This window comes from Mytilinidion resinicola, assembly GCF_010093595.1.
Source record: "Mytilinidion resinicola strain CBS 304.34 unplaced genomic scaffold BDZ99scaffold_38, whole genome shotgun sequence".
NCBI lineage: Eukaryota > Fungi > Ascomycota > Dothideomycetes > Mytilinidiales > Mytilinidiaceae > Mytilinidion > Mytilinidion resinicola.
Genome location: NW_022985474.1, coordinates 81,932 through 102,086, shown reverse-complemented (window position 1 = coordinate 102,086; position 20,155 = coordinate 81,932). Strand labels below are relative to the sequence as shown.

Genomic DNA, 20,155 nt, shown 5'->3' with positions numbered 1-20,155 from the left:
AAACTACCACCACTTCCATCGAACTGCACCCTCTACATTTTTAACGTGAAGGCTGACATGGAGAAGCAGAGAGAAGCATCGCGCAGCACGTCGAGCAGAAGAAGCCTCGTAGGCCCGATGGCAATTCTCGAAGCTCCAAATACCTTCTGATATACTACAAGACTTACTATCTCTCTTTACAGCTTTGAGGTACCATTAATGACAAGCCCTCCCCCTTCAACCCCAAACTGCTTTCCCCTCTTCCACCCCAGCCACTGTTCCAAGGTCTCCTCTCCGCCCTTCCCAGGCTGCAGTAGCTCGTTATTCCACCCACTCCCCTTCACACCTGACCCCTGACCCACTGCGGCCGGTCGGTCCGCGCTGCCCTCTGCAATCGCATAGCCAGGGCTTGCTTTCAGTGTCACGGCTGGCCGCTGGTCGAATCCGTCGGCCTCGAGTTCAGCCTGCGTAATTACGGGAGTGCAACACGCATCTGTGTCGCCAAAGATCTTCTCCCACTCGTCACGGTTCTTGGATTTGAAGGTAGAGGTGAAGAGGGTCTTCATGGCGGGCCAGCATTTACGGTCTTGTTGAGCGCCGGGTAGAGAGGACGGGGTGAGGGAGAGGCCTTTGAGGAGCTGGGCGAAGAACTGGGGTTCGATGGCGCCCCTATACACCCGTCAGTCTCGTCCAAAATGAGTCTAGACAAGTTTGAAGGAGATCTGGATATACGCACACAGCCATAAACCGCCCATCCTTCGTCTCATACGTATCGTAAAATGGCGCGCCTCCGTCCAACATATTCTCCCCCCTTGGCGCCCTCCACATCTCCGTCTTCAACCCCAGTCTTGGCATCGTCGCCAAAATCGCACTCCCGTCCACCATGTTCGCCTCCACTACCTGCCCAATGCCCCCATTATGCGCGCGCGCAAACAGGGCGAGCAATATACCCAAGAAGCACATCGCCCCGCCTCCCGCGAAGTCCCCCACCACGTTTCCAGGCGGGTACGGCTTCTCGCCCTTCCGCCCAAACATCGACAGCACGCCCGACACGGCGATGTAGTTTATGTCGTGCCCCGCCATCTGGCTGTACTTTCCATCGCGGCGGAAGCCCGTCATGCGGCCAACGACGAGGCGTGGATTGAGCTTCAGCAGCACCTCTTCGGGCCCTAGCCCGAGTTTCTCGAGCACGCCGGGCCGGAAGGGGTCGATGACGACGTCTACGTGGAGGATAAGCTTCTTGATCAAGGCGATGCCGCCTGGCGATTTCAGATTGACGCAGATGGAGGTTTTGTGCCGGGTGAGCTGGTCGTTGGTGGGGATGACGGGGGCGCGGTCGAGGCGGAGGACGGTTGCGCCATAGTCGGCGAGAAGCATACCTGCGAAGGGGCCTGAATGGTTGAATTAGCTTCCATCTTCTAGGTTGTTGTAGCTTTTGTGAGGGTTGAGGTTGTAGTACCTGGGGCCAGCCCCGCGAACTCCAGCACCCGAATACCAGTCAATGGCGGTTGTTGGGTCATGATGTCTAGCTATTGGGTATATGGAAGATGATAATGGACGTAGACACTGGGCGCTGCATGGCTGGTATATAGTGGTAGGGCCGGGAGCATGGTGGTGGTCATTCCCCGGCACAACTTAACCGGGGGTGAATTGCGGAGAATGGGCCGAGGTGGACCTTCTCGGGAGCTTGACAGGAGCTTGACGTTGTGGGTCACATGCCCGAGGTACCTATTCACAGTGATCTTGGCGATTCTGATGAGTTGGGAGTTGCTTTGAGTTAACGAATTACGTCTGGTTACATTTCAATCATACCAAAGCCACTTGCCCTCATAAATGTACTTATCTCAACTCCAAATCCACTCTTAAAGCCCGAGGATAGATATCTGCTGACTAGTATTTGTTAAGTAATGCTGTATGCGCTGTATGCGCTGTATGCGCTGTATGCGGAAAGCAACCGCTCTCGAGTCTACACAGCAGTACTCCCAGATATCAGCAGTGCAGTGCTTTCCAACGAATACAAGGAAACCTCCGAACAGTTGCATTGATAAGCTCTCACACCTCAGTATCAATCACCATTTGGAGACAGTTCAAAGCATCTGTCACAACGTAGTCATGCCAATATCGAGTCTTTTCCTCAGTATAGTACAGTATATCCACAATTGGCAACCAACAAGCCCTGTTCTCTCTATATATGATCGTACAAAGGAGATATCCTCTACTTCCTCTTGCTCTTTCCACCACCACCCCTCTTCCCTCTTAGGCCCCTCTTCTCCGCATTCGCCGCCTTTCTCGCCGCAGACTTCTGCCACGCCCTGAATCTATCACCAGGAATGAACGGCCTGACCTTGATCCCCGCATTCTCCGCCGCTCGTCCAATCTGCCAGTTGGCTTCACGGAACGCATAGTTCTTGCCCATCACCAACTCCTTCCCGCTCTTATGCCTAGGCATCGCATTGACCTTGGTCTCCTTGACCGTCATATCCCCATCCAGAATCCGGCCCTCCCCAATAATCGTGGTAATAGCTGTGTCTGGGGAGGTTTGTACAGCGAGCATGTTTAGCCGTCGTCGGCGGGCGGCGTTAGGCGGATATGGGAGTGATTCGGTGCGCTTTAAGGCCACACCTATGTATTGGCGATTCGGGTGTTTGAGGGGATCGCGGTAATATTTCACGAAGCCGGCTTCCGTGGCGTAGATGGTGTGGTCGCGGCCCATGGCGCAGTTTTCCCCTGCGAACCAGCCGGTGCCGCGTTGGCGGAAGATGATGTTGCCCGGGATCACATATTCCTCTGTAAGCTATATTAGCAGGTGCTCTTCCAGGTCCAAAGATGTGGGAATTTGGGCTTGTCAGGGGGATCAATGCGATTGCCAATGTTGAAGCTTTTCGTGAATGGAGAGAAATCGCAATGCTATTTCAATGACCTACCTCCACTCTTCTTCGCTCCTAACCGCTTTCCCGGTCCATCCTTTGCTCCATTGGCGCGTCCCTGGGTCTGATGGGATGCGTGTCGAATGAATGTGAGAGCTGGAGAAATGGGGTTCGCGGCAATGCACCGCACAACCTCGAAGGTGTGAGCGGACGATGCTGCTAGAGCAATTGAGGATGATCGCGAGGAGGCAATTGCTACCCGGGCGGGCGCAAGCAATCGTGGAAGCAGCATGGGTTGATGGATTGATTGGACCGGTGGTGCTGTCGGAGAGAATTGATGAGGTCGAATTGATGGCTTGGCGTCACGTGACAGGGAGCTTTTGTATGTGAACCTTGTGCTTTCGCTCTCAAATAATGAATGCCTATCATGGGCAACTGGAAGGATGCAAAAGCGGGGGGATTGACTCCCAATCGTGCTTGCGGAGGGACTGGCCGGCGGGAAGTTACGAGAAGCCCGGAAGTATCGATTGATGGCGGGAGGACGTAAAGGATAAATATCTTCTCCCGTTCACGTTGTTCAAGAGAGATTCTAAATACTCTTAATTCAATCTCGCCTGCCATCTACATACGTCGAAACAATACCCGGCGTCTTCACTATTCACAGAGCAGAGCATCAATATTTCCAAACTTGTCCTTCAACCACATCGCAGCTTCGACCGGTTGATTGTACCATTCCACTCTCACCTAGCTTAGCTATTACTTACTCGCGTAGTCTCTTTTGATCTAACAAATCTATAGCAGCGTTTAGCATGACTGTTACTACAGCACAGGCACTAGACATGAAATGCGGCGAATTTCAGTGTTTGAACGTTTCTGCCTGGGTGCTTGTTCCTTGAACCCCGTCTCCTCAGCCCATGAGTTCTTCTAACATATGACAGGAAGAGATATAGGAGGAATTACATACAGCCTAGCGGTAGAAAAGACTGAGACAGTCATCTGATTACTGGAATTTGGCACGTGTTGGGGACAAGTGAGGGGTTGAGCGGAGACAGAGAATCACAAGGAGCGATGACAACATGTAAGAGCCCAGCACAGCAGAATCCAAGAGGCACAAAAGAAGGAATCTTTTTCAAGAAATGCTCAGCAACATTGAAGGATGCGTTACCATGTCCGATGTTCATGCTGAACAGAGAAATGCCCCAACAACACCTGATAATGGGTATGATGTGTCCCGTAAACTCCGTGCTCCTGTATCCCAACCTGAATGCCATTCCAATATAACCAGATCAGCCAGGCGGTGCGACATGATAGTTTTTGTCCAGACTCTCAAGCGGCGAGGATGAAGGCTCCGAGCGATGCTGTCAGCTTTAGGCGGCGGTTGAAGGATCGAAGTATCCGCTCTCTTTTTGAGGTTTCTGTAAATCGCCTCGCAGGGAAGTCCTACGAACGTAGATTGAATAAGCCATATAAGGTCTATCGTTTCAAGAATGGGATATGCTGAGATGATAGGCCGTTGAAGTTGTCATGATAGCTCCCGGGTTCTTGGGCTCGGAAGCCTTGCCGAGGCAAACTATCTCCTAACTCCCATAATTCTTGAAGAAAAGAGCCATCTTGAGTCGCCGATAGGCTTCCACGGTTGGGTCCTCGGACCTGGTCTTCTGATCCGAGGGAGCTGTTGATGATGTCCGTTGTGGGAGCGACTCTGCCCATGACTCCACTGTCGAAGATCGGGAGCAAAGGGATGGTGATCGTTCTGGTAGTGACTCGGTTCTAGGTTCGACAGCCGATGATTGGGAGCAGGTAATGTATGCGATGCTGTGCTTGATATCTCGGCGACGTTGCTCCGGCTGACAATTTGACATGGGTTGCTGTGAGGCTGTGGAAGAATTCATGGTGTACGAGGTGTTTGGCACAGTAAATGTGCAATCCAGGTTCTCGGAAACAAAACAGGAGGCTGTGAAAACTGGAGATAGCACCCAGTGCGCTTTGGCGGGTATTACCCGTAAGACTGGACTGGACAAGAGATACCACGTTCGCTAGGAGCCTTCTCAGATACCACGATGGGTAGAGAAGATATACCTACCCTGTCTCGCCCGATCCTACGGGAGGCGGGAGCAGATGGCCACATGGATTACATAGTCGTCGAACAGTGGGGCAAGGAAATCATACCATACCGCGAGGCCTCTGGCTTGGAGAGGAGAAATGTTGATGAATCACGACAAAAGGTTGGAGGCACCAACACAGAGCATGCGAGCCAGCCAATGGACATGATGTTTCAGAGCCAAGATGACGGATTCAACCAAAATATTACCGCTTACAGGAAGCCACGAGAACGAAGAGGCGTGAAGTGACAAATACTCGACATGACTGCGAGGGAGTGGCGCCAAGGAGCTTGAACCAGAGGAAGTTGGCCGGGATAGAAGAGAGGAGAGGGGCCGCACCACTGACGGCCCGCATAATTCCAAATCATGATATGGGGCTCGGCTGGGTGTTTTGATTTGAGTTAGCTGAGCACACACCATGCTCACCCTCCCTCACGAGGCTCCTACGTGGATGAAATCGTCTCCGATCCCTCTACTCACTACCTCAATGATGCTGTTGATGATGGAGTCACATTCCTTGTTGTGGTGGGAGGGGAGTCGTCCTGATGGCCTGAGGTGTTGGGGTCGAAGAAGGGCCGTCTCTTCACCGGATCGCTACAAATGTAGGAGGTCGGGGATCGGGACTAGCCGCGCGCTACTACTCCGTGGTTCTCTCACCTCTCCATCAAAGTTTGCACCCCTTTCACCATTAACCCGCCTTGTTGGGCTTCTGTGTACGAAGTATTCCGTACCCGATGCTCATAGCGTTTCTTACAAAGGTAGGGCTGAACGCTTTTTGAAGTCACCCATGTATCGCCAAATCGTAGCCGCTGAGACCTCACGAAACAGGCCCGTTTGCAGCCTCGCCATGTCATCGGACTACCTAGGTATTCTGTCATATGCGTTCACAGCAGCGATGATAACTGCGCCTGATCAAAACACAACGAAGATATCCGAAGATATCTCTACAAAGCTCCTCAATACAGCACCCGTCCATCTCTTCACTTTCGGGAAATGACTAATCAACCACGAAATATCCAACCACCAAGCTCGCAATATTCATCTCGTCGCCCTCTAAAGCGCCTTCCGACGTGATAGAACTTTTTTCATCATGACCAATTTCTAGCCGCGCTACTAATATGTCTGAGAGCAAAGCCAAAGAGCTCATGGATACTGTCAGATACCCTTCCATCAGCGCCGTTATGAGTGTCCCCAACACTGGCGAGAATGCACACGAAGAGCTGAAAATTTAGACACCAATCGAGCCCATCGTTCGCTCTAAGAGTCCTAGAAAGGCCTTCGTGTCCATGGGCTCGCCGTGTATTCGCTTGAACCGCCATGGGGCTAAAGTACGCTCACGATGCTCGACTAGCATTGAAGAAATCCACCTTAGGTTCTTGTCTAGCGGTGCTCTCGAAGAAAGCTTGGTTGCATCTCCGAATGGTAACAAATCGTCCGCTCGCACTTGTCTTTTGCTCCAGCCGGGGTCTGATAATTCAGCCACGATTTAACAACGGCTTTCTTCAGAGCTCTCCACGCCTGACATCGGAAAGGAAAACCAGACGGTGATCATGCGCGGTGGTGCTGTTGTAAATGCCTAGTCCTCGGATACTATGGAGGGGTGCAGAGGTGGAGAGGTTGTGGGATCAACAAGCCTTGTCAGCTGTCTAGCATCGCATGCAGGGGATGAAGGTTGCGGCTGTTGAACCTCGAGTTCGCCAACAATAATGGCGAGGAAGTTCGAAAGTCGTCTCGACATATCTTCGATGATTTATTACACCTCCCTATCTTGTTTCTACTGTGAATCTCCTTTACGTAATGAGAGTGAGCAAGTAATAGAGCTGTGGGTCACCTGCGCCTTCATCTCTAAATATCGAGCCTCTTGTGATTTTAACAGTTTTTAGTACCATCATTTAAATGAGCCAGCCGGCGGTGTCCTTATCCCTTCGCCCGCTGGTTTACGTCCTCAGTTATCGATAAGGATTTGGCCAATCAGAGGCTCTAGATTCGGCTCCGTGATGAGAACTGCACCCAGGTAAAGCAATTCAACTGCGTGTAGTTACTATATACAAGCTAGTCCGTGGAGTTGAGCTTGGCCAGGTGGTCCTGCCAGCCGGTGCAAACAGAGCTATGCGCACCGGCAACCGTACAGAAAGGAATGCGACACACAGAGCACCCAAATCGAGTGGCGCGTACGTTTGAGCACGGGCTTGGCGGCAAGCGAGGACGCCAGCGGGCGAAGGGATAGACTCTGTGTTAGAGACTTTCGAAGCCAAGGTAGGGAAATGCTAAGAGCCGTACTTCGGACACACAGTTTCACCGCTCTCCCTCTCTACCCCAGTTCTGTCCCTCCAGCATCGCCATCTCGGCCACAACCAACCACGGAACCACCCTCCCCTGCTGACTCACCGCTGACTCATCTCCCTCCGCGAAATCTACTTAAACTCGCCATCCCCCTGTCCCCTCTTCCCTTCTTCGCCTTCGGGCATCCCCTCCTTCCACTTCCTAAAATCAAGGTCTCACTCCATTTATTATCATATCTTTTGTATATGTAGGGCACAAACCCGGCCCTTGTAGACTATGCTATCTCGACCCTTCCCCGGCCATGTATTCCCACCTTTGGTCACTCCTTCGGGGCAGCGTGTTCACAGATACTTAGGTGGAAACTGAGATTGTCAGGTGGATGAGATTCTTGTGGATTTGGATTGGATATTTTAGAGGTTTTTGACCCGAGAAGGGTTTTCCTCGCATCAAATATAATGAGTTATCTACTCACGCGAGACTTTTGATGAAATGTGATGTGTGCGAGTGTGAAATGTGGTCTCTCGTTCTCTGGCGACGGTCATGTTCGAAAGCGAGGCCGAGGTTGTGATCGCTCAACCTTGGAGCATCAATAGAGTCGTGTGCTATGAATTGACCCTCGCTTTGCAGCTTTCACGTACTTTTCACATTACAATGCCATATTTCAGAGTGTGAATCGTGGACCTTTGGCATTGGTATTAAGGGCACAGTCTATCCTACCTCCGACAACCCGGGAGACTCAAAGCCTCCAGCACCTTTCAAAGCCTCCCTCACTAATCGTGACGACACCCAATGCCAGATTTCGACCACGAGGGAAGTCTGCCAATGCTCACAGCTGGTATCTCATGCTCATCCTCTCTCCACCATCCTCCAAGCCGCCGCATCACCGCGGCGACGCCGCCTGTTCCGATAACGATGGAGACCTGTACGACGGCGGACTGGGGCTATACGGCGGCGGATCAGCCAAAGCTCGACTCTCAGTCGCCGGTGGCGGCGAAAGACTCGGGGCAGATTGTGGAGGCACTGGCACCATACCATCCCTAAAGGTCCTCCCACTCCCAGCACTCCTCCTGCTCGTCCTCTCCCTCGCCCTCCTCACCGGCCGCCGATGCGGGCTCTGGTGCGGCGTGTGCCTCTCCCGCTGATGTCTCAGCGGTTCCGCCCGTTCCTCCATCCGCAGGCTCTGCCGCTCCGCTCTCTCCGCCATCTCCGCTCTCTCCGCCCTCTCCATCCTCTTCTGCCGCTTCCTCTCCGCCCGCTCTATTTTAGCTAGTTCCCACTCCGTCACGAGCCCGTCGCGGCGTTTGAACTTCCACTTGTCGTGGTTCTTGTGCAGCCCCGGCCCCACCTGCCGTGGCTCCGAATGCGGCCACGGCAGGAAGTACTTCCTGAACCTGTTGCGCCATCTGCGTCTATGATTCGGAGGCTGCCGCGCTTGCAGGTACAGGCGCTGTTGGTGGGGCGGGTGGGAGGCGAGGCAGCGGGGGGACAGATGGGCGTCGTGGAGGCAGTGTTGGCAGAGGGGTTCGTTGGAACTTAATTGCGTGAGAGAGGGTTGGCGGACGGTTGTTCGGGGGTGGGGAGGGCGTGGGCGATTGATTGAGGGGGTTGAGGAATTGCTGGGGCGAGTCCTGCGTTGGAGGAAACGTTGGTAAGAGGAGGTGGATGAGCAGTTCCGTCTTCTGTACCTTGGCTCGTCTTCTGATGAAGATGTGCGGAGTCTGTGGATGGTTGTTGTGGATGGGCACTCCCACTCGTCTTCTGAAGAAGATGAGTGAGGCCTATGGAATAAGGGTGACGGCATCGTCAGGAGGGAAGGTTGAGAGCAGTTGTGAGAGTAGGAAAGCAGATGATGATGAGGACGTATATAGGAAAATCGTACGAGTGAGAGGGCGCGAGGTCAAAGGGAAGAATATAGTGTACGTCTGCCTTGTCTCCACCGCTCCTACCATATAAGCGAATGGGCAGGCTGGACCAAGACGGTAAAGACTTTGGATCGTGTGAGAAAGCTCTGGGTGTTCGCAATAGAATGTCATTGATAGTTTCTCGTTTCTCTCCTTAGATTGAAATTTTTGAACGATCATCGAGCTTGCAGGAGGTAGTCTCTCCATCGTTAGAAATCTCTGATCACTCTTACCTTCATCAAACCGATCTACCCTGTCTTGATATCCTCGGAAATCTTCTCAGCCAATGCATCTAGCAACGGTCAGCCAATCTTATCCCTCGTCTTCTAGGAAGATAAGAGAGACTTCACTTACAAACCGTACTCTGCGGATTCCCAGGCGGCAACAACGCAAACGCACTAACATCTACCACTCGCAACCCACTCACCCCCTTCACTCTCCCCTTGGAATCCACTACCGCCATCCCATCCTCTTTCTTTCCCATCTTACACGTACAACACCCATGGCTCAGACTCTGTAACCCCAGTTTGATCGATGCCAAGATATCCGCATCGCTTTGCACTCCCGTACCTGGCCAAGCTTCATCTCGTATCAAAACAGGGCCAAGCGCCGGCGTTTTCAATGCCTCCCGCGCGCGCCTGAAGCCAGCGATAGCGAGCGCGATATCAGTCGGGTGGGTCAGCCAGCGTGGGTCGATGAGGGGCGCGTCAGTGGTGTTGGGGGAAGTGATAGAGACGGTGCCGCGAGAGAGGGGTGCTACAATGGCGGTAGCAAGGGAGGCGTATTGGGCAGTGTCGGTCGGAAACCCGGGCCCAAGATAGGTCGGAATGCTGAGGTACTCGAGGTGTGGCCAGTCGGGAGTGAAGAAGCTGAGGTTTGAAAGGGCGGCCTTGGAGAGATGGGCAGAGGTGAGCTTTTCCCAGCCTGCATCGAGACGTTAAAGAGGCCAGGTGAAGGAGGGAGCGAACTGAACGACGCACCGAAAAAGTCTCCACCGGTGCTGGTTAGAGGGCCTGACTGTTTGGTTTGGTAGTCTAGTGTTGCTTGAGTTGCGAATAGGGGGCTGGCGAATGAAGAGGATGTATGAACGTTAACTCGGTGGCTGGGCCCCATGAAGATATGGTCCTAGAGAGTGATTAGGGTTACTGAACTATGCATTTCTGATGCAGGCCTCGAGGAAATGACTTGCCCACATGTTCTGCCCGACTCCGGGAAGATCTGATATGACAGGGATACCAAGATTGTTTAGTGCTGCTGCTGGACCCACACCCGAGACCATGAGAAGCTGCGGAGAACCAAAGACGCCAGAGGAAACGATGACTTCGTGTTTGGCAGAGAGAGTGTATTCAACCCCTGAGGTATCAACGAGAACACCCGTCGCAACCTTGTTGCTATCGAAGATGATCTTCTTAGCTAAAGTAGACTGATAGACGATCAAATTGCCCTTAGACAGTACCGGCTGCAAGAAAGCAGTCTCGGATGATTCTCGTATTTGGGTCGACGCTTGAATAGTATTAGTAGTATACGACGAGCCAAAGATCTTTCCGCTAACGAGGCCAGCAATCGGATTGATCCCAATCCCCTGCAAAGCAAGTTGCACCCAAGAAGACCACGGCTGTGCGTAGTTGGGGAACGTGATGCCGAGGGGACCGCCGGTATTGCCAAGATCTTTCACGTCTCCGGGTGTGGCATTTGCGGCTCGTTTGCTTGCATCTGGAGGCGTGAAAGTGATCGATTTCTGGAAGAAGGGAAGCAAATTGAGCCACTCGTAGCTTGAGTCACCAACGGAATTTGCCCAAAGGTCATAGGACTTTGCGCTGCCACGTGTGTAGGCCATATAGTTGCGGGCGGAGCTCCCCCCGAGACATTTTCCACGAGGATAGTGGACGATGGCGTCTGAAATGCCCTGATTGGGGTCACTTGCGAGCCCTGTAGAAAGCAGCGCAGTCAAGGGAATAACATGACTTGATATGATCTGTGTTGAAATACAAGACGGACCTTCTGAGGGACAGTTTGGTACCCCCAATCGACCAATGGATTGTAGCCCTTTCCCGTCCAATAGTAGTCAAATGCCGGGATTTGGCTCAAGTTTCCATTAGAGATCTCGTAGAAACTCCCCGCTTCGATCACTGCGACTGAGAATCTGGGGTTCTCTGCAAGACGAGCTGCAACCGTGAGGCCGGCCGTTCCTCCACCAACGACAACATAGTCGTATGTAGCGTTAGCTGGAATACCGAATGAAGATCCGAGCAAAGGAAGAGCGTTCGCATGAGAGAATAAAAGCAGCAAATGAAGTAGCAGATGCATTGCGAACAGTGGTTAGGATGAGCCCGGGGCTCTGGTGACTGGCGGATTGCTGAATTGAAAGCACCTTTGAACCTATTTATACATTCGTTACAGCAAGAAGAATCAAATGACTCGTCCATTTCTCTCAGCATCGCCATTCCGCCCGTTCTAGGTCATTGTTGAACTTCTGCTGAACTGCTGCGCCGTACACGTCGTCTTTCTCGCAGCTCTCGAGCAAGCCACCAAGCATAAAGCAATATCCAGAGTGCGAAGGAGCTGGAGCTAAGCGCCGGGACACTTCCAGTCGAATCATTTTCATGGAGGTTGGACCCGACAAGAGACGGCGAACGCTCACTACTGCACTCTTTATGCATTCCAGTCTCATCCCACAATTCTGATTTGCCAATTGATACCATGAGTGGATGAACCCGTGGACCGGGAAGACCCGCGCTGTCAGGTTGCATATGCATGCAGTACCTATGCAACCAAACGTGGCAATGCAGGAGTGACGGGCTGGGGTAGTTAGTCCGGTCAGCTCGAGATGATTGCACCGGTCGTAAGATAAGAACTAATGAATAGAGTAACATATACGTTCGAAATAGATGCTCGGAGTTCTGGTTAGACAGAGAAGATTGGAATTGGAAGTTTGGTGTCGTTCGGAACATGTCCAAAAAGAGCGCTCATGGCCATCGCGGTCGACCGTAGCTGCTCACATACGGCAGACGAGGTGGCCCACGTACGACTCCACCATTAACATCGTGACATCTAATATAATGAGTAACGCAAAGTCTTAAATACATGGCCTAAATTAATGCGCTAGAGACATGGGTATGAGTTGATTATCACTTCGCCCCGCTAAAGCTCCATGAAAGTGAATCATTTTGATTTTGATACTGTTTTTGTTAAGATTGAAGATTACACCTAGACTCCACAGAACACCATAAATCAGTCTCGTCCATTGTCAATCCACCAAAGCTCCTCTGATTATCTGCAAAGTGGAAGTTTCTGTAGTCCCGAACTCCAAGAAAGGACCATAGCCATAACACCAGCTTCCGCTACTTTATGGTATACCCTCATTTCAAGAAGGCAGCAGCCTCTTCTTGTCCCAGCACCTCTCCGAGCTGGCACTGCACATCGTCACCATCTCCCTCCTCCAGCACCACCTTTCTGATCTCCAACGCCAGCACATCGTTCTTGCTTCCTGTTGGACTCGCGACAGCCAGCTCCTCTTCTGTCTTGCTATCCACCTTCTTCAAGAGGCCTCCCTCGCCTAGCTCCACAGCATCCTCATCTGCCCGACTCGCCCTCCTCTCCTCCCTAACCCTCACCATTCCATTGCCCACATCCACAACACTGCACCGTCTCCAATTCGCATTCTTCACACTCTGCACCTTCGTGACAAACGCCACCTCCTTGCCCTCAGCGAGCCGCAGCTTCAGCCACGACTGCGCGCTCGGGGACTTGGCGACAAGGTCCAGTGCCCCTTGTGGGTCTTTCAGGCCCCGCACTTCCATCTTCTCGGCGTTGAGTTGGACGAGGGAACTACCAGCTTCGCGAGCGGACAGGAGGCGGATGCCGCCGAGGGAGGAATCGAGGGTCTCATCAGGCTTGAGGGTGAGAATGTCTCTGTAGAAAGGCACGAAGAAGGTATCGTCGTAGTGGCGGTCGGCGAGGGAGTTTGTATTGATATGCTCTTTGCTCGCGAGCAGCTGGCCGACAGTGTGCACAGTCGACGCAACTGGGTGCGGGAGGAGAGTGAGGGAAGCGGTAGTTGGGGTGCTCGCACTCATTGTAGCGGTTGGAGCTCTGAAGGTAGATAGATCAGTGGTGATTGGTGTTAGTGGTGGACGAGACAAAGGCCAGGGTGGCCGTGATGGCTTTATAAGAGCGGGGTGCGTGAAAGAGGGCAGCTTGCACGGGACTGCGCAGCAGAGGCCATGCCCTCAGGCGACGCTCACGTTACGTTTGGCATGCGCTATGACGCTGCTGGGCCGGGCAAAGTGAGGGGGTGCAGCTGTGAGGTTGGTGATCCATGGCACGACTGGCTCACGCGCCCATGGCGTGTCCAATTACTTTGCGTTTCGCCGGCTATTTTGCAGCCACTAGTGAAGCGCAGAAGCCTGAAGCCCTGAAGACGACACCAGGTACGACGCTTCGAGGCATTATCCGCCAGAGGAAGTGTTTACAGACGAATTGATTCTAGGTAACACGGCGGTGCACCACAGACACAGGCATTAGCATTAGACTGGCAACATATCTCTATAGAATAGATCTTTCTTCCTCGGTCGTTGTTTCTATCTGTCTGAGGCGTCATGGATGAATTTGGGACAGTTGGGGTGTGTGTGGCTTGGGATGGAGTCTTACGCTACAATACCAGAGAACTTTATTGTTACATGAGACTTTGCGTTTCCCTATGTATGTACGAAGAATCTTTACTCCTCATAGTCCCTAGTACTCGTTTCAACCGACTTTTCACCATAGTAGTCACTGTCTAAGCTCATAATCTCGTCATTATAGTCTTCCAAATCCTCGCGTCCCGATCCTCTGCGCTAAGATTCGACATCTTCGGATGTGTCGTCGTCCTCATCAGAGCCTGATTCTGTATCCACTCAATCATCGGACACGTCGGAGAGTTGCTCATGGTGCACTCTGGTATCTGATTCCAATAGCTGCACTACCTTCTTGCGTCTCCAGCGCCGAGCCAAAGACAACGGAGTCCAGACCCTATTATCCTTAGGTTTGGGCGGGTATCCACCCGCTCAAGAAGTAGTTCTACTACCTCCTTGTGCCCATGCTTCGCCGCGAGAGCGAGAGCCGTCTCTCCGAAGCCGTTCCGGTGGGTAATATCAATATCTTGCTCAAGGAGGAGCTTTACTACCTCCTTTGTCCATCTTTGGCAGCTTCCAAGAGTGGCGTCCGTTCAAGGTAATTCCCCTCATTGGGGTTGACGTCGTCCCGCTCTAAAAGCAGCTTTACCACTGCCTCGTTACTGTTGCTCGCTGCTCTTATCAGTGGAGTGTCTCTACTGGGTTCACTTTGAGTAGTGAGATCGATAACGTGAAGGTCGAGCAGAAGCTTCACTATCAAGTCGCACGCTCCATCCATTGGCACATTCAGCACCTTTTCGTTGTGCTCATATCTCAGAACGATAACGAATTCATCGTGTCGTCCTTCCATTGCTGTTTCTAGCATGTTTTCGTTGCGCTTATTCCTCACGATGATGATGAGTTTAAAGCGCCGTAGAAGTCGCTTCATCACCTGCGCGTGCCCCCCCACAGCCGCCCAGAACAGAGCCTCGCGCTGGAACTCAACGTCATCTCGCTCACAGAACAACTGAACAATTTCCTTAGGATCCCATTCTGCCGCTTCCCATAGGGATGTTTTGCCGTTATACTTGTAGTTTACGTCTACGTCGTCTCGTTCAAGGAGCAGCCTCACCGCGCCAGCACATCTGTTGAGCGTAGCATAGCGTAGTGGTGTTCCACTGGAGGTCTCGAGATTGACATCAATATCGTGTCTTGCAAGGAGCAGCTTGATGACATCTATGTAGCTATTGGAAGTGTTAATTCCCATTGTCTCGAATAGGGCCGTGCGACCATCATTGAGCCTATGATTGACCTTGACACCCTGTCTATCAAGGAGTTGCTTTATGACAGCGTAGTTCCTTATTCGTACAACATGGAATAGCGGGGTGCGACTCTCCCAGTCGGGATGGTTGACGTCGATATCCTTTCTCTTGAGCAACATATTGACAACACTTTCGTGCCCCTTCCTCACCGCCCACGATGGCGGTGTCCCCTTTACGTGATCGCAAGTAGTGTTGACGTCAGTCGCTCCGAGCTCGAAAAGTTCTGAGACGGTGGCGTGGAACCCGAGGAATGATGCTACTATGAGCATGATCGATCTATCACCCGGTCTGGGACCATAGAAGACGAGTTTGTTGTAGTCGTCTTGCGAAGGGCGCAGTAGGAACCAAGTTTTTCCTTTCCTGGAAACGTCACATAACTCCAGGGCCGGTTGCAAGAGTGTCTTATGCGCCTCGTGTACTCCCGTCTCGGCTATTCCCCAATGTATAGCCTAGAATTCCGTGGCATAGGCAAGATAGTCATGGATTGCGAAATAGGCTGCAATGGTTTTTAGGGTTCCCTTCGATTTAGCGAAAAGTTCAGCGAAAAGTTCAGCGTAATAAGTGCGAGGACAAGGGAATTCGAGCGCGGGCGGCTGTGTAGTAAACACATCGAAGAGGAGATACGTAATGCAAGTTTTTGAAATAGCAAGCTCTGACTCTACTAGTGTAATCGAGTGTTTCCCTCCACTTTTGAGCACCACACCTGTGGCAAGAAGGAATTCCTTGGCCGTTTGATGCATCAAATAGACCTTGTCGTCTACGACGCTTACGAAGAGGCCGCAGAGATTCCTGATGACTATTTGAAACCTAGATTCGGAGTGAAGGCTCAGTTCGTCGTAGGACCGATGCTCGTCTTCGACGGCGAGGGCAATATTCATCTCTTTCAGCGTGAGGGGCCGTCCGGCTGCGAGAACGATGCAGAGAAGCTTTCGTTTCTTGGTCCTGTCAAGACTCCTTGTCAAAATCGCCTCGTAAGCCTCGTAGACTGTATCAGGAAGTGTGCCTATCAATTTTGTCCGCTCTTTCTTCGTAACGCTCCAGCGGATGCGTATCTCTTCAATGACAAGTCGCAGCCAGAGGTAAGTCCGGTGAGTCATCTGCAAAAGATCATCTTCGAGCGCTTGTTTCTCTGACTCATCCAGGTGTAATTCTGGTCCGATCTCCCGATGCACTCTGTATTTGATGACGCGGTTGATCTCTGCACTGATTGCCGGAGACTCGTCTGCTCCTTTCAGTCGAACGTTTGGCATGTCATTGATGAGCCTCGCAAATGGTCCCTCGATTATTTGGTAGGGGCGGCTAGTTACGAGAAATTTGAGTTCGGCCCCATTCCCTCGCGAGGAAGTATGGTGCAGATAGAGCTCGTTCAAGCTTCAATGATTTGCAGTCGTTCTGACTCTTTGCATTCGTCGAGAGCATCGAGGACGCAAACGATTTCGCCAGTTTCCGGACCTGCCGCAGCTTGATTGAGGACCTTCCACATCTTGTGAAATGATTGGGTCAGTCGCTTCCCTTCGCTCTGGAAGTCCCGAATAGCGTGATGGAGAAGCGATTGTTTCTATGAGAACAGCTGATGGAGTAGGGCTGAAAGAGCATTCGTCGCACTTTTCTGGTCTTCATTGTCGTCCTTGAAGAAAAAGTAGCAGGTTGTACGAGTAGAAGAGGGTTTTAGCTCTCTCTCGATAAGCGACCTGGTCAAGACGGATTTGCCACACCCTGGATCTGCGGTCACCAAAAGGAAGCAGGAGGATCGATCGTTATACCAGGTCTGGAAATTCTCATAATTTAGCAACCACAGACATGTCTCTTCGAGTCGATCAGGATTTCTATCTTTGAATCGCTCGTAATCTGATGTCCGGAATGTTTGCGGACATTCACGCTCGTCTTGACTCAAAGTTCTGTCTTCCAGAAGTTAGGTAAACTTTGAATACGTTTTTCGATTATTTATGAACTACCTGGCACCGGCGACAATGCTTCGATCCACCTCTGGATCTGTATGCACACCTTGCTATATTCGCTGTCTCTGGCAGCGAGCTTGGTCATGCTACTGTGGTCGCAGCCCAAGATAGTAATAAGTTCGTAACCGTCCAGCGTTGCAGATTGTTTAGGAACGATCTGTAATATTAGCACAGCGGAACACGGCTTTGGGATTGACAAGTCTTACTATAGCTGACTTTCCTATTAGTTGCATGGCCTTCTGTTCTCCATAGCATTTGATGGCTATCTTTCTCTTGCCTGTGTCTTCCCTAGTGCGCCGCAAAGCGTGAAAGTCTTGTGTCACGTCCCGGAGAACTTCCGAGTCCGGTTTCAGGAGCCCGACGATACCGGGATTCGTTCTCTTTGCCAAATTAACGAGGTTGGCTGCGAGGGTTCCCCAATTGGCTAATTCAGACCCCTGATGTGGTGTGCTCAGGAAAGCAATCGCTATAGTTCAATCCAACATGTCTCGCCAGTGCTCCTCTCCGCTACTTGCCAACGAGAGCATCTAACGGATAAGTTACCGCCTCAACGTATGCTGGAAGGAGTCTCGAAGTACCTGCTCACACACTAAGCCACCTAAGCTGTGTGCTACGAAAATTATGGGCAGTTTGGGCTCCGAGCCGAATTGCAGCTGATCAGCAATGCATCCCACCAAATTTCTGGCATGTTCTCTGACACCATTCTGCCCTGCTTGTCCCCCAAAGATCTTCGCAACGTCCGCGTCGTATCCAAATGATGATATTCGAGCGTTGGGGATATCGTCCGCTAAAAGAGACTCGGGCCATGGTCTAGCTGCGCCCTTCGCCGTCCATGTGGTCAATTGACCTCCTGTTAAGCCGTGAACGAAAACGACACTGAAGATATCTTAGCCTTGCGCGTACACCACCAATCTTAACCGGTGTTTATACTAACTCTACTACAGGGTTGGAAGGATTGATGGGATTTTTCGCAGGATCATGAAAAACCTTGATGCCGTAGCCGTCGTTGACCTTCCGAATCGGCTCGGGAGGCTGTTGTGCTGCTGGTGCTGGAGACTCCACAAGCGCAGATGGAGTTGGTTGGGGCTGCTCAACTGGGAGCCCGACTACTGCTGTCGCTGTCGCTTGATTATCTCGCTATGCGAAAAGTTTCTTGAACCGCTGCCGATGATTTCGGTCAATATTCGAGGACTAAAAGCTGTGCAAGGGGAGACAGTTCAGCCTAGAAACTGGCGGGGGCAGCGTGGTTGTTCTTGCTACCTGATGGCAGCGAGGCTAGGGTTGGCGTTTTGCAATTACATACGAGCGGTTGGGGCAAAGCAGCTCTGCAGGCCACAGTAATGCATGTCTAATTTAAAGCCGAGCTTGTGACGAAAGATATAATGAAAAAGACTAGGGCAGTACATCGTGGACATTGGAAAAGGATAACATTTAGTTAGAAGTGAAAATTGGAGTAGTACTAGAAAGCTGGCTCGTAACGAGCCACCAACTGACAGCAGAAGAAACGTGCGAGAACTCTGACCTGGAACAACTTTCCTCATCTTCTTTGTATAGATCTTACATTCCAGCTGTGGCACTTCATGAAGGAAAGAGGTGATGCCGAAGAGCAAGGCAAGCTCCATGCCAAGCATCGGATCACGCGTCTGCAAGCAGTGTTGCCCGAACTTCTCCTTCACACCATACACCATGGATTTCTCATGATTCAAGCTTCCCGCGCCTCCTCCAGGCCTCGCTCTACCAAACTCTCCGTCATGGACCCTCCCGACCCTTCTACCCTCCCCTCACCCTGCGCCTTCTTGCCCTACACTTGCTCCCAACCCTCACACCCCTCTCGCCGCGTCCTCAACTCATCCACCTGGACATACTGTGGTCCTCTCCTCCCACTCACACCCTCATCTCTCCCTGCTTCCTTCGATACCTGGACTAACGCGACCTTCGAACCTGCTTCCGCCCTCCTGCCCTCCCTCCTTCCATTTGTAGCCTATGTGAACGACTTCTTGAAGAAAGCTGGCTTGGGGAACTACTGGATAACCGTACGCGCAACGCTACCTACGAATGAATACGATACTCCACGATGGCATACAGACGATCTCTTCTTCGAGTCTCCCACGTCCACAGAAGCTACAAGCATCGTGGCCCCAAAGTCCAGATGGAAGCTCTTCAGTAAAACCAGCACCCACAATCGCAGGTCTAGCTCTGTAACCCCCTCAGACGCGCCAAGTGCCCTAGCTCCCGGCACCTGGAAGCTCTGCGCCACCCTCCTCGGGGCCCCAACCCTCTTCCTCTCCCCGAAAACGAACTCCAATGCCCTTCGTGTTCAATCCACCGCCAAATCTACCGCGTCTTCCAAATATGCCCATCCATGCACCAGCACTCGCTGTCTCGGCTGCGCTACAGCCGCTAACTCAGTGCGCCAGTCTCTTGCCTCGACCTTTGATTCCTTGAACTTTGAGGTTGTGAGTCCGGCTCCGGGAGAGTGCTGTTGGTTCAGACTCGGTGCAGTGGAGGGGGCGATGCATTCGGAGCCGAATTGTAGTAGCAATGAGGGAGCACAAGGGAGGGTGTTTGTGAATGTGGTCCCAGGCACGGAGGAGCAGCTTAAAGGGTTGATGGGGAAGTGGGGAATGGCGTTTCCTCGGGCGTGGTGTGTGGGGTCTGCCGCTGGGCTTTGCATGGGCGCTATAGATGAGAAGGGGCTACAGGAGTAGGCTGAGTCATCTAGATTGGTGAAAATTGCAGGTTTGAGAACCTCGAGTGTTTTGATATGTGTTTCTATATACCCCATCTGCATCTGTTCGACTCATCTTTCGTATTCTACGCATATCATGGAATATATGCGTCTCCTTTGGCACCTCTCAACATTGAAGAACTCTAGCATTGTGAACTTAAACCAACCAAGCGTATTTACGGCTGTCGGTGATGTCCTGTCTGAACTGTCTGGGCCTTTAAATGATGGCTTTAAAATGATGGCTTTAAAATGATGACTTTAGGGCGTAGGCGTCCACAAATATGGATCATGCACTCGGTTGCCCGTTTCTTCTCATTTTGAGAGCACCAGCAGTGGCTCTTTCTTTTATCGCGGGGATATCATCTTTCGTCTGCGGCTAGTAAATGTGTACGCTCCTTTGTCACTGTCTATTCCCATAACTCC

General features: G+C 51.9%; 8 protein-coding genes across 8 annotated transcripts; 3 read left to right on the top strand and 5 right to left on the bottom strand.

Moving 5' to 3' along the window:
* Positions 1-4: 4 nt before the first annotated feature.
* On the bottom strand, positions 5-1,608 carry BDZ99DRAFT_469549 (CoA-transferase family III). The gene is made up of 3 exons (XM_033721523.1): positions 1,439-1,608; positions 716-1,370; positions 5-648 (listed from the first exon to the last, which is right to left on the bottom strand). Exons 1-3 carry the CDS (start codon positions 1,497-1,499, stop codon positions 177-179), a joined length of 1,188 nt encoding a protein of 395 aa, XP_033568506.1. The 5' UTR covers positions 1,500-1,608; the 3' UTR covers positions 5-176.
* A 445-nt stretch (positions 1,609-2,053) lies between these two features.
* BDZ99DRAFT_512848 (uncharacterized protein) lies at positions 2,054-3,155 on the bottom strand. The gene is made up of 2 exons (XM_033724663.1): positions 2,904-3,155; positions 2,054-2,766 (listed from the first exon to the last, which is right to left on the bottom strand). Exons 1-2 carry the CDS (start codon positions 3,136-3,138, stop codon positions 2,195-2,197), a joined length of 807 nt encoding a protein of 268 aa, XP_033568505.1. The 5' UTR covers positions 3,139-3,155; the 3' UTR covers positions 2,054-2,194.
* A 1,551-nt stretch (positions 3,156-4,706) lies between these two features.
* BDZ99DRAFT_553024 (uncharacterized protein) lies at positions 4,707-5,282 on the top strand (the record flags this gene model as incomplete). Its single annotated transcript, XM_033727075.1, has 2 exons — positions 4,707-4,848; positions 4,887-5,282. The coding sequence occupies 2 exons, from the start codon at positions 4,707-4,709 to the stop codon at positions 5,195-5,197; spliced, it is 453 nt and encodes a 150-aa protein (XP_033568504.1). The 3' UTR covers positions 5,198-5,282.
* BDZ99DRAFT_219075 (uncharacterized protein) lies at positions 5,283-6,105 on the top strand. The gene has a single exon (XM_033713415.1). The coding sequence runs from the start codon at positions 5,367-5,369 to the stop codon at positions 5,943-5,945; it is 579 nt and encodes a 192-aa protein (XP_033568503.1). The 5' UTR covers positions 5,283-5,366; the 3' UTR covers positions 5,946-6,105.
* Positions 6,106-9,380: 3,275 nt separating this feature from the next.
* Positions 9,381-11,439, bottom strand: BDZ99DRAFT_403161 (alcohol oxidase; the record flags this gene model as incomplete). The annotated part of the gene is made up of 6 exons (XM_033716331.1): positions 9,381-9,424; positions 9,487-10,056; positions 10,113-10,257; positions 10,279-10,282; positions 10,326-11,038; positions 11,131-11,439. 6 exons carry the CDS (start codon positions 11,437-11,439, stop codon positions 9,381-9,383), a joined length of 1,785 nt encoding a protein of 594 aa, XP_033568502.1.
* A 600-nt stretch (positions 11,440-12,039) lies between these two features.
* On the bottom strand, positions 12,040-13,245 carry BDZ99DRAFT_469545 (uncharacterized protein). Its single transcript, XM_033721522.1, has one exon. It carries the CDS (start codon positions 13,206-13,208, stop codon positions 12,492-12,494), a length of 717 nt encoding a protein of 238 aa, XP_033568501.1. The 5' UTR covers positions 13,209-13,245; the 3' UTR covers positions 12,040-12,491.
* A 1,047-nt stretch (positions 13,246-14,292) lies between these two features.
* Positions 14,293-18,350, bottom strand: BDZ99DRAFT_483573 (ankyrin; the record flags this gene model as incomplete). The annotated part of the gene is made up of 9 exons (XM_033722583.1): positions 14,293-15,495; positions 15,817-16,417; positions 16,499-16,565; positions 16,652-16,948; positions 17,002-17,161; positions 17,211-17,441; positions 17,595-17,880; positions 17,939-18,122; positions 18,308-18,350. The coding sequence occupies 9 exons, from the start codon at positions 18,348-18,350 to the stop codon at positions 14,293-14,295; spliced, it is 3,072 nt and encodes a 1,023-aa protein (XP_033568500.1).
* A 501-nt stretch (positions 18,351-18,851) lies between these two features.
* BDZ99DRAFT_344567 (uncharacterized protein) lies at positions 18,852-19,658 on the top strand (the record flags this gene model as incomplete). The annotated part of the gene is made up of 1 exon (XM_033714423.1): positions 18,852-19,658. A coding segment is annotated over one exon (807 nt), but the record flags the coding sequence as incomplete, so codon positions are not given.
* Between the last annotated feature and the right edge of the window lie 497 nt (positions 19,659-20,155).

What these genes read in the sequence shown, in the direction of transcription:
- BDZ99DRAFT_469545 (XM_033721522.1), bottom strand. Translation starts at nt 13,208, where the DNA reads ATGAGTGCGAGCACCCCAACTACCGCTTCCCTCACTCTCCTCCCGCAC.
- BDZ99DRAFT_469549 (XM_033721523.1), bottom strand. Translation starts at nt 1,499, where the DNA reads ATGACCCAACAACCGCCATTGACTGGTATTCGGGTGCTGGAGTTCGCG. An exon ending in GTTCGCGGGGCTGGCCCCAG is followed by an intron (nt 1,371 to 1,438) that starts GTACTACAACCT and finishes TCAACCATTCAG; the next exon opens with GCCCCTTCGCAGGTATGCTT. An exon ending in GATGGGCGGTTTATGGCTGT is followed by an intron (nt 649 to 715) that starts GTGCGTATATCC and finishes ACGGGTGTATAG; the next exon opens with GGGCGCCATCGAACCCCAGT.
- BDZ99DRAFT_512848 (XM_033724663.1), bottom strand. Translation starts at nt 3,138, where the DNA reads ATGCTGCTTCCACGATTGCTTGCGCCCGCCCGGGTAGCAATTGCCTCC. An exon ending in AGGAGCGAAGAAGAGTGGAG is followed by an intron (nt 2,767 to 2,903) that starts GTAGGTCATTGA and finishes TATAGCTTACAG; the next exon opens with AGGAATATGTGATCCCGGGC.
- BDZ99DRAFT_219075 (XM_033713415.1), top strand. Translation starts at nt 5,367, where the DNA reads ATGCTCACCCTCCCTCACGAGGCTCCTACGTGGATGAAATCGTCTCCG.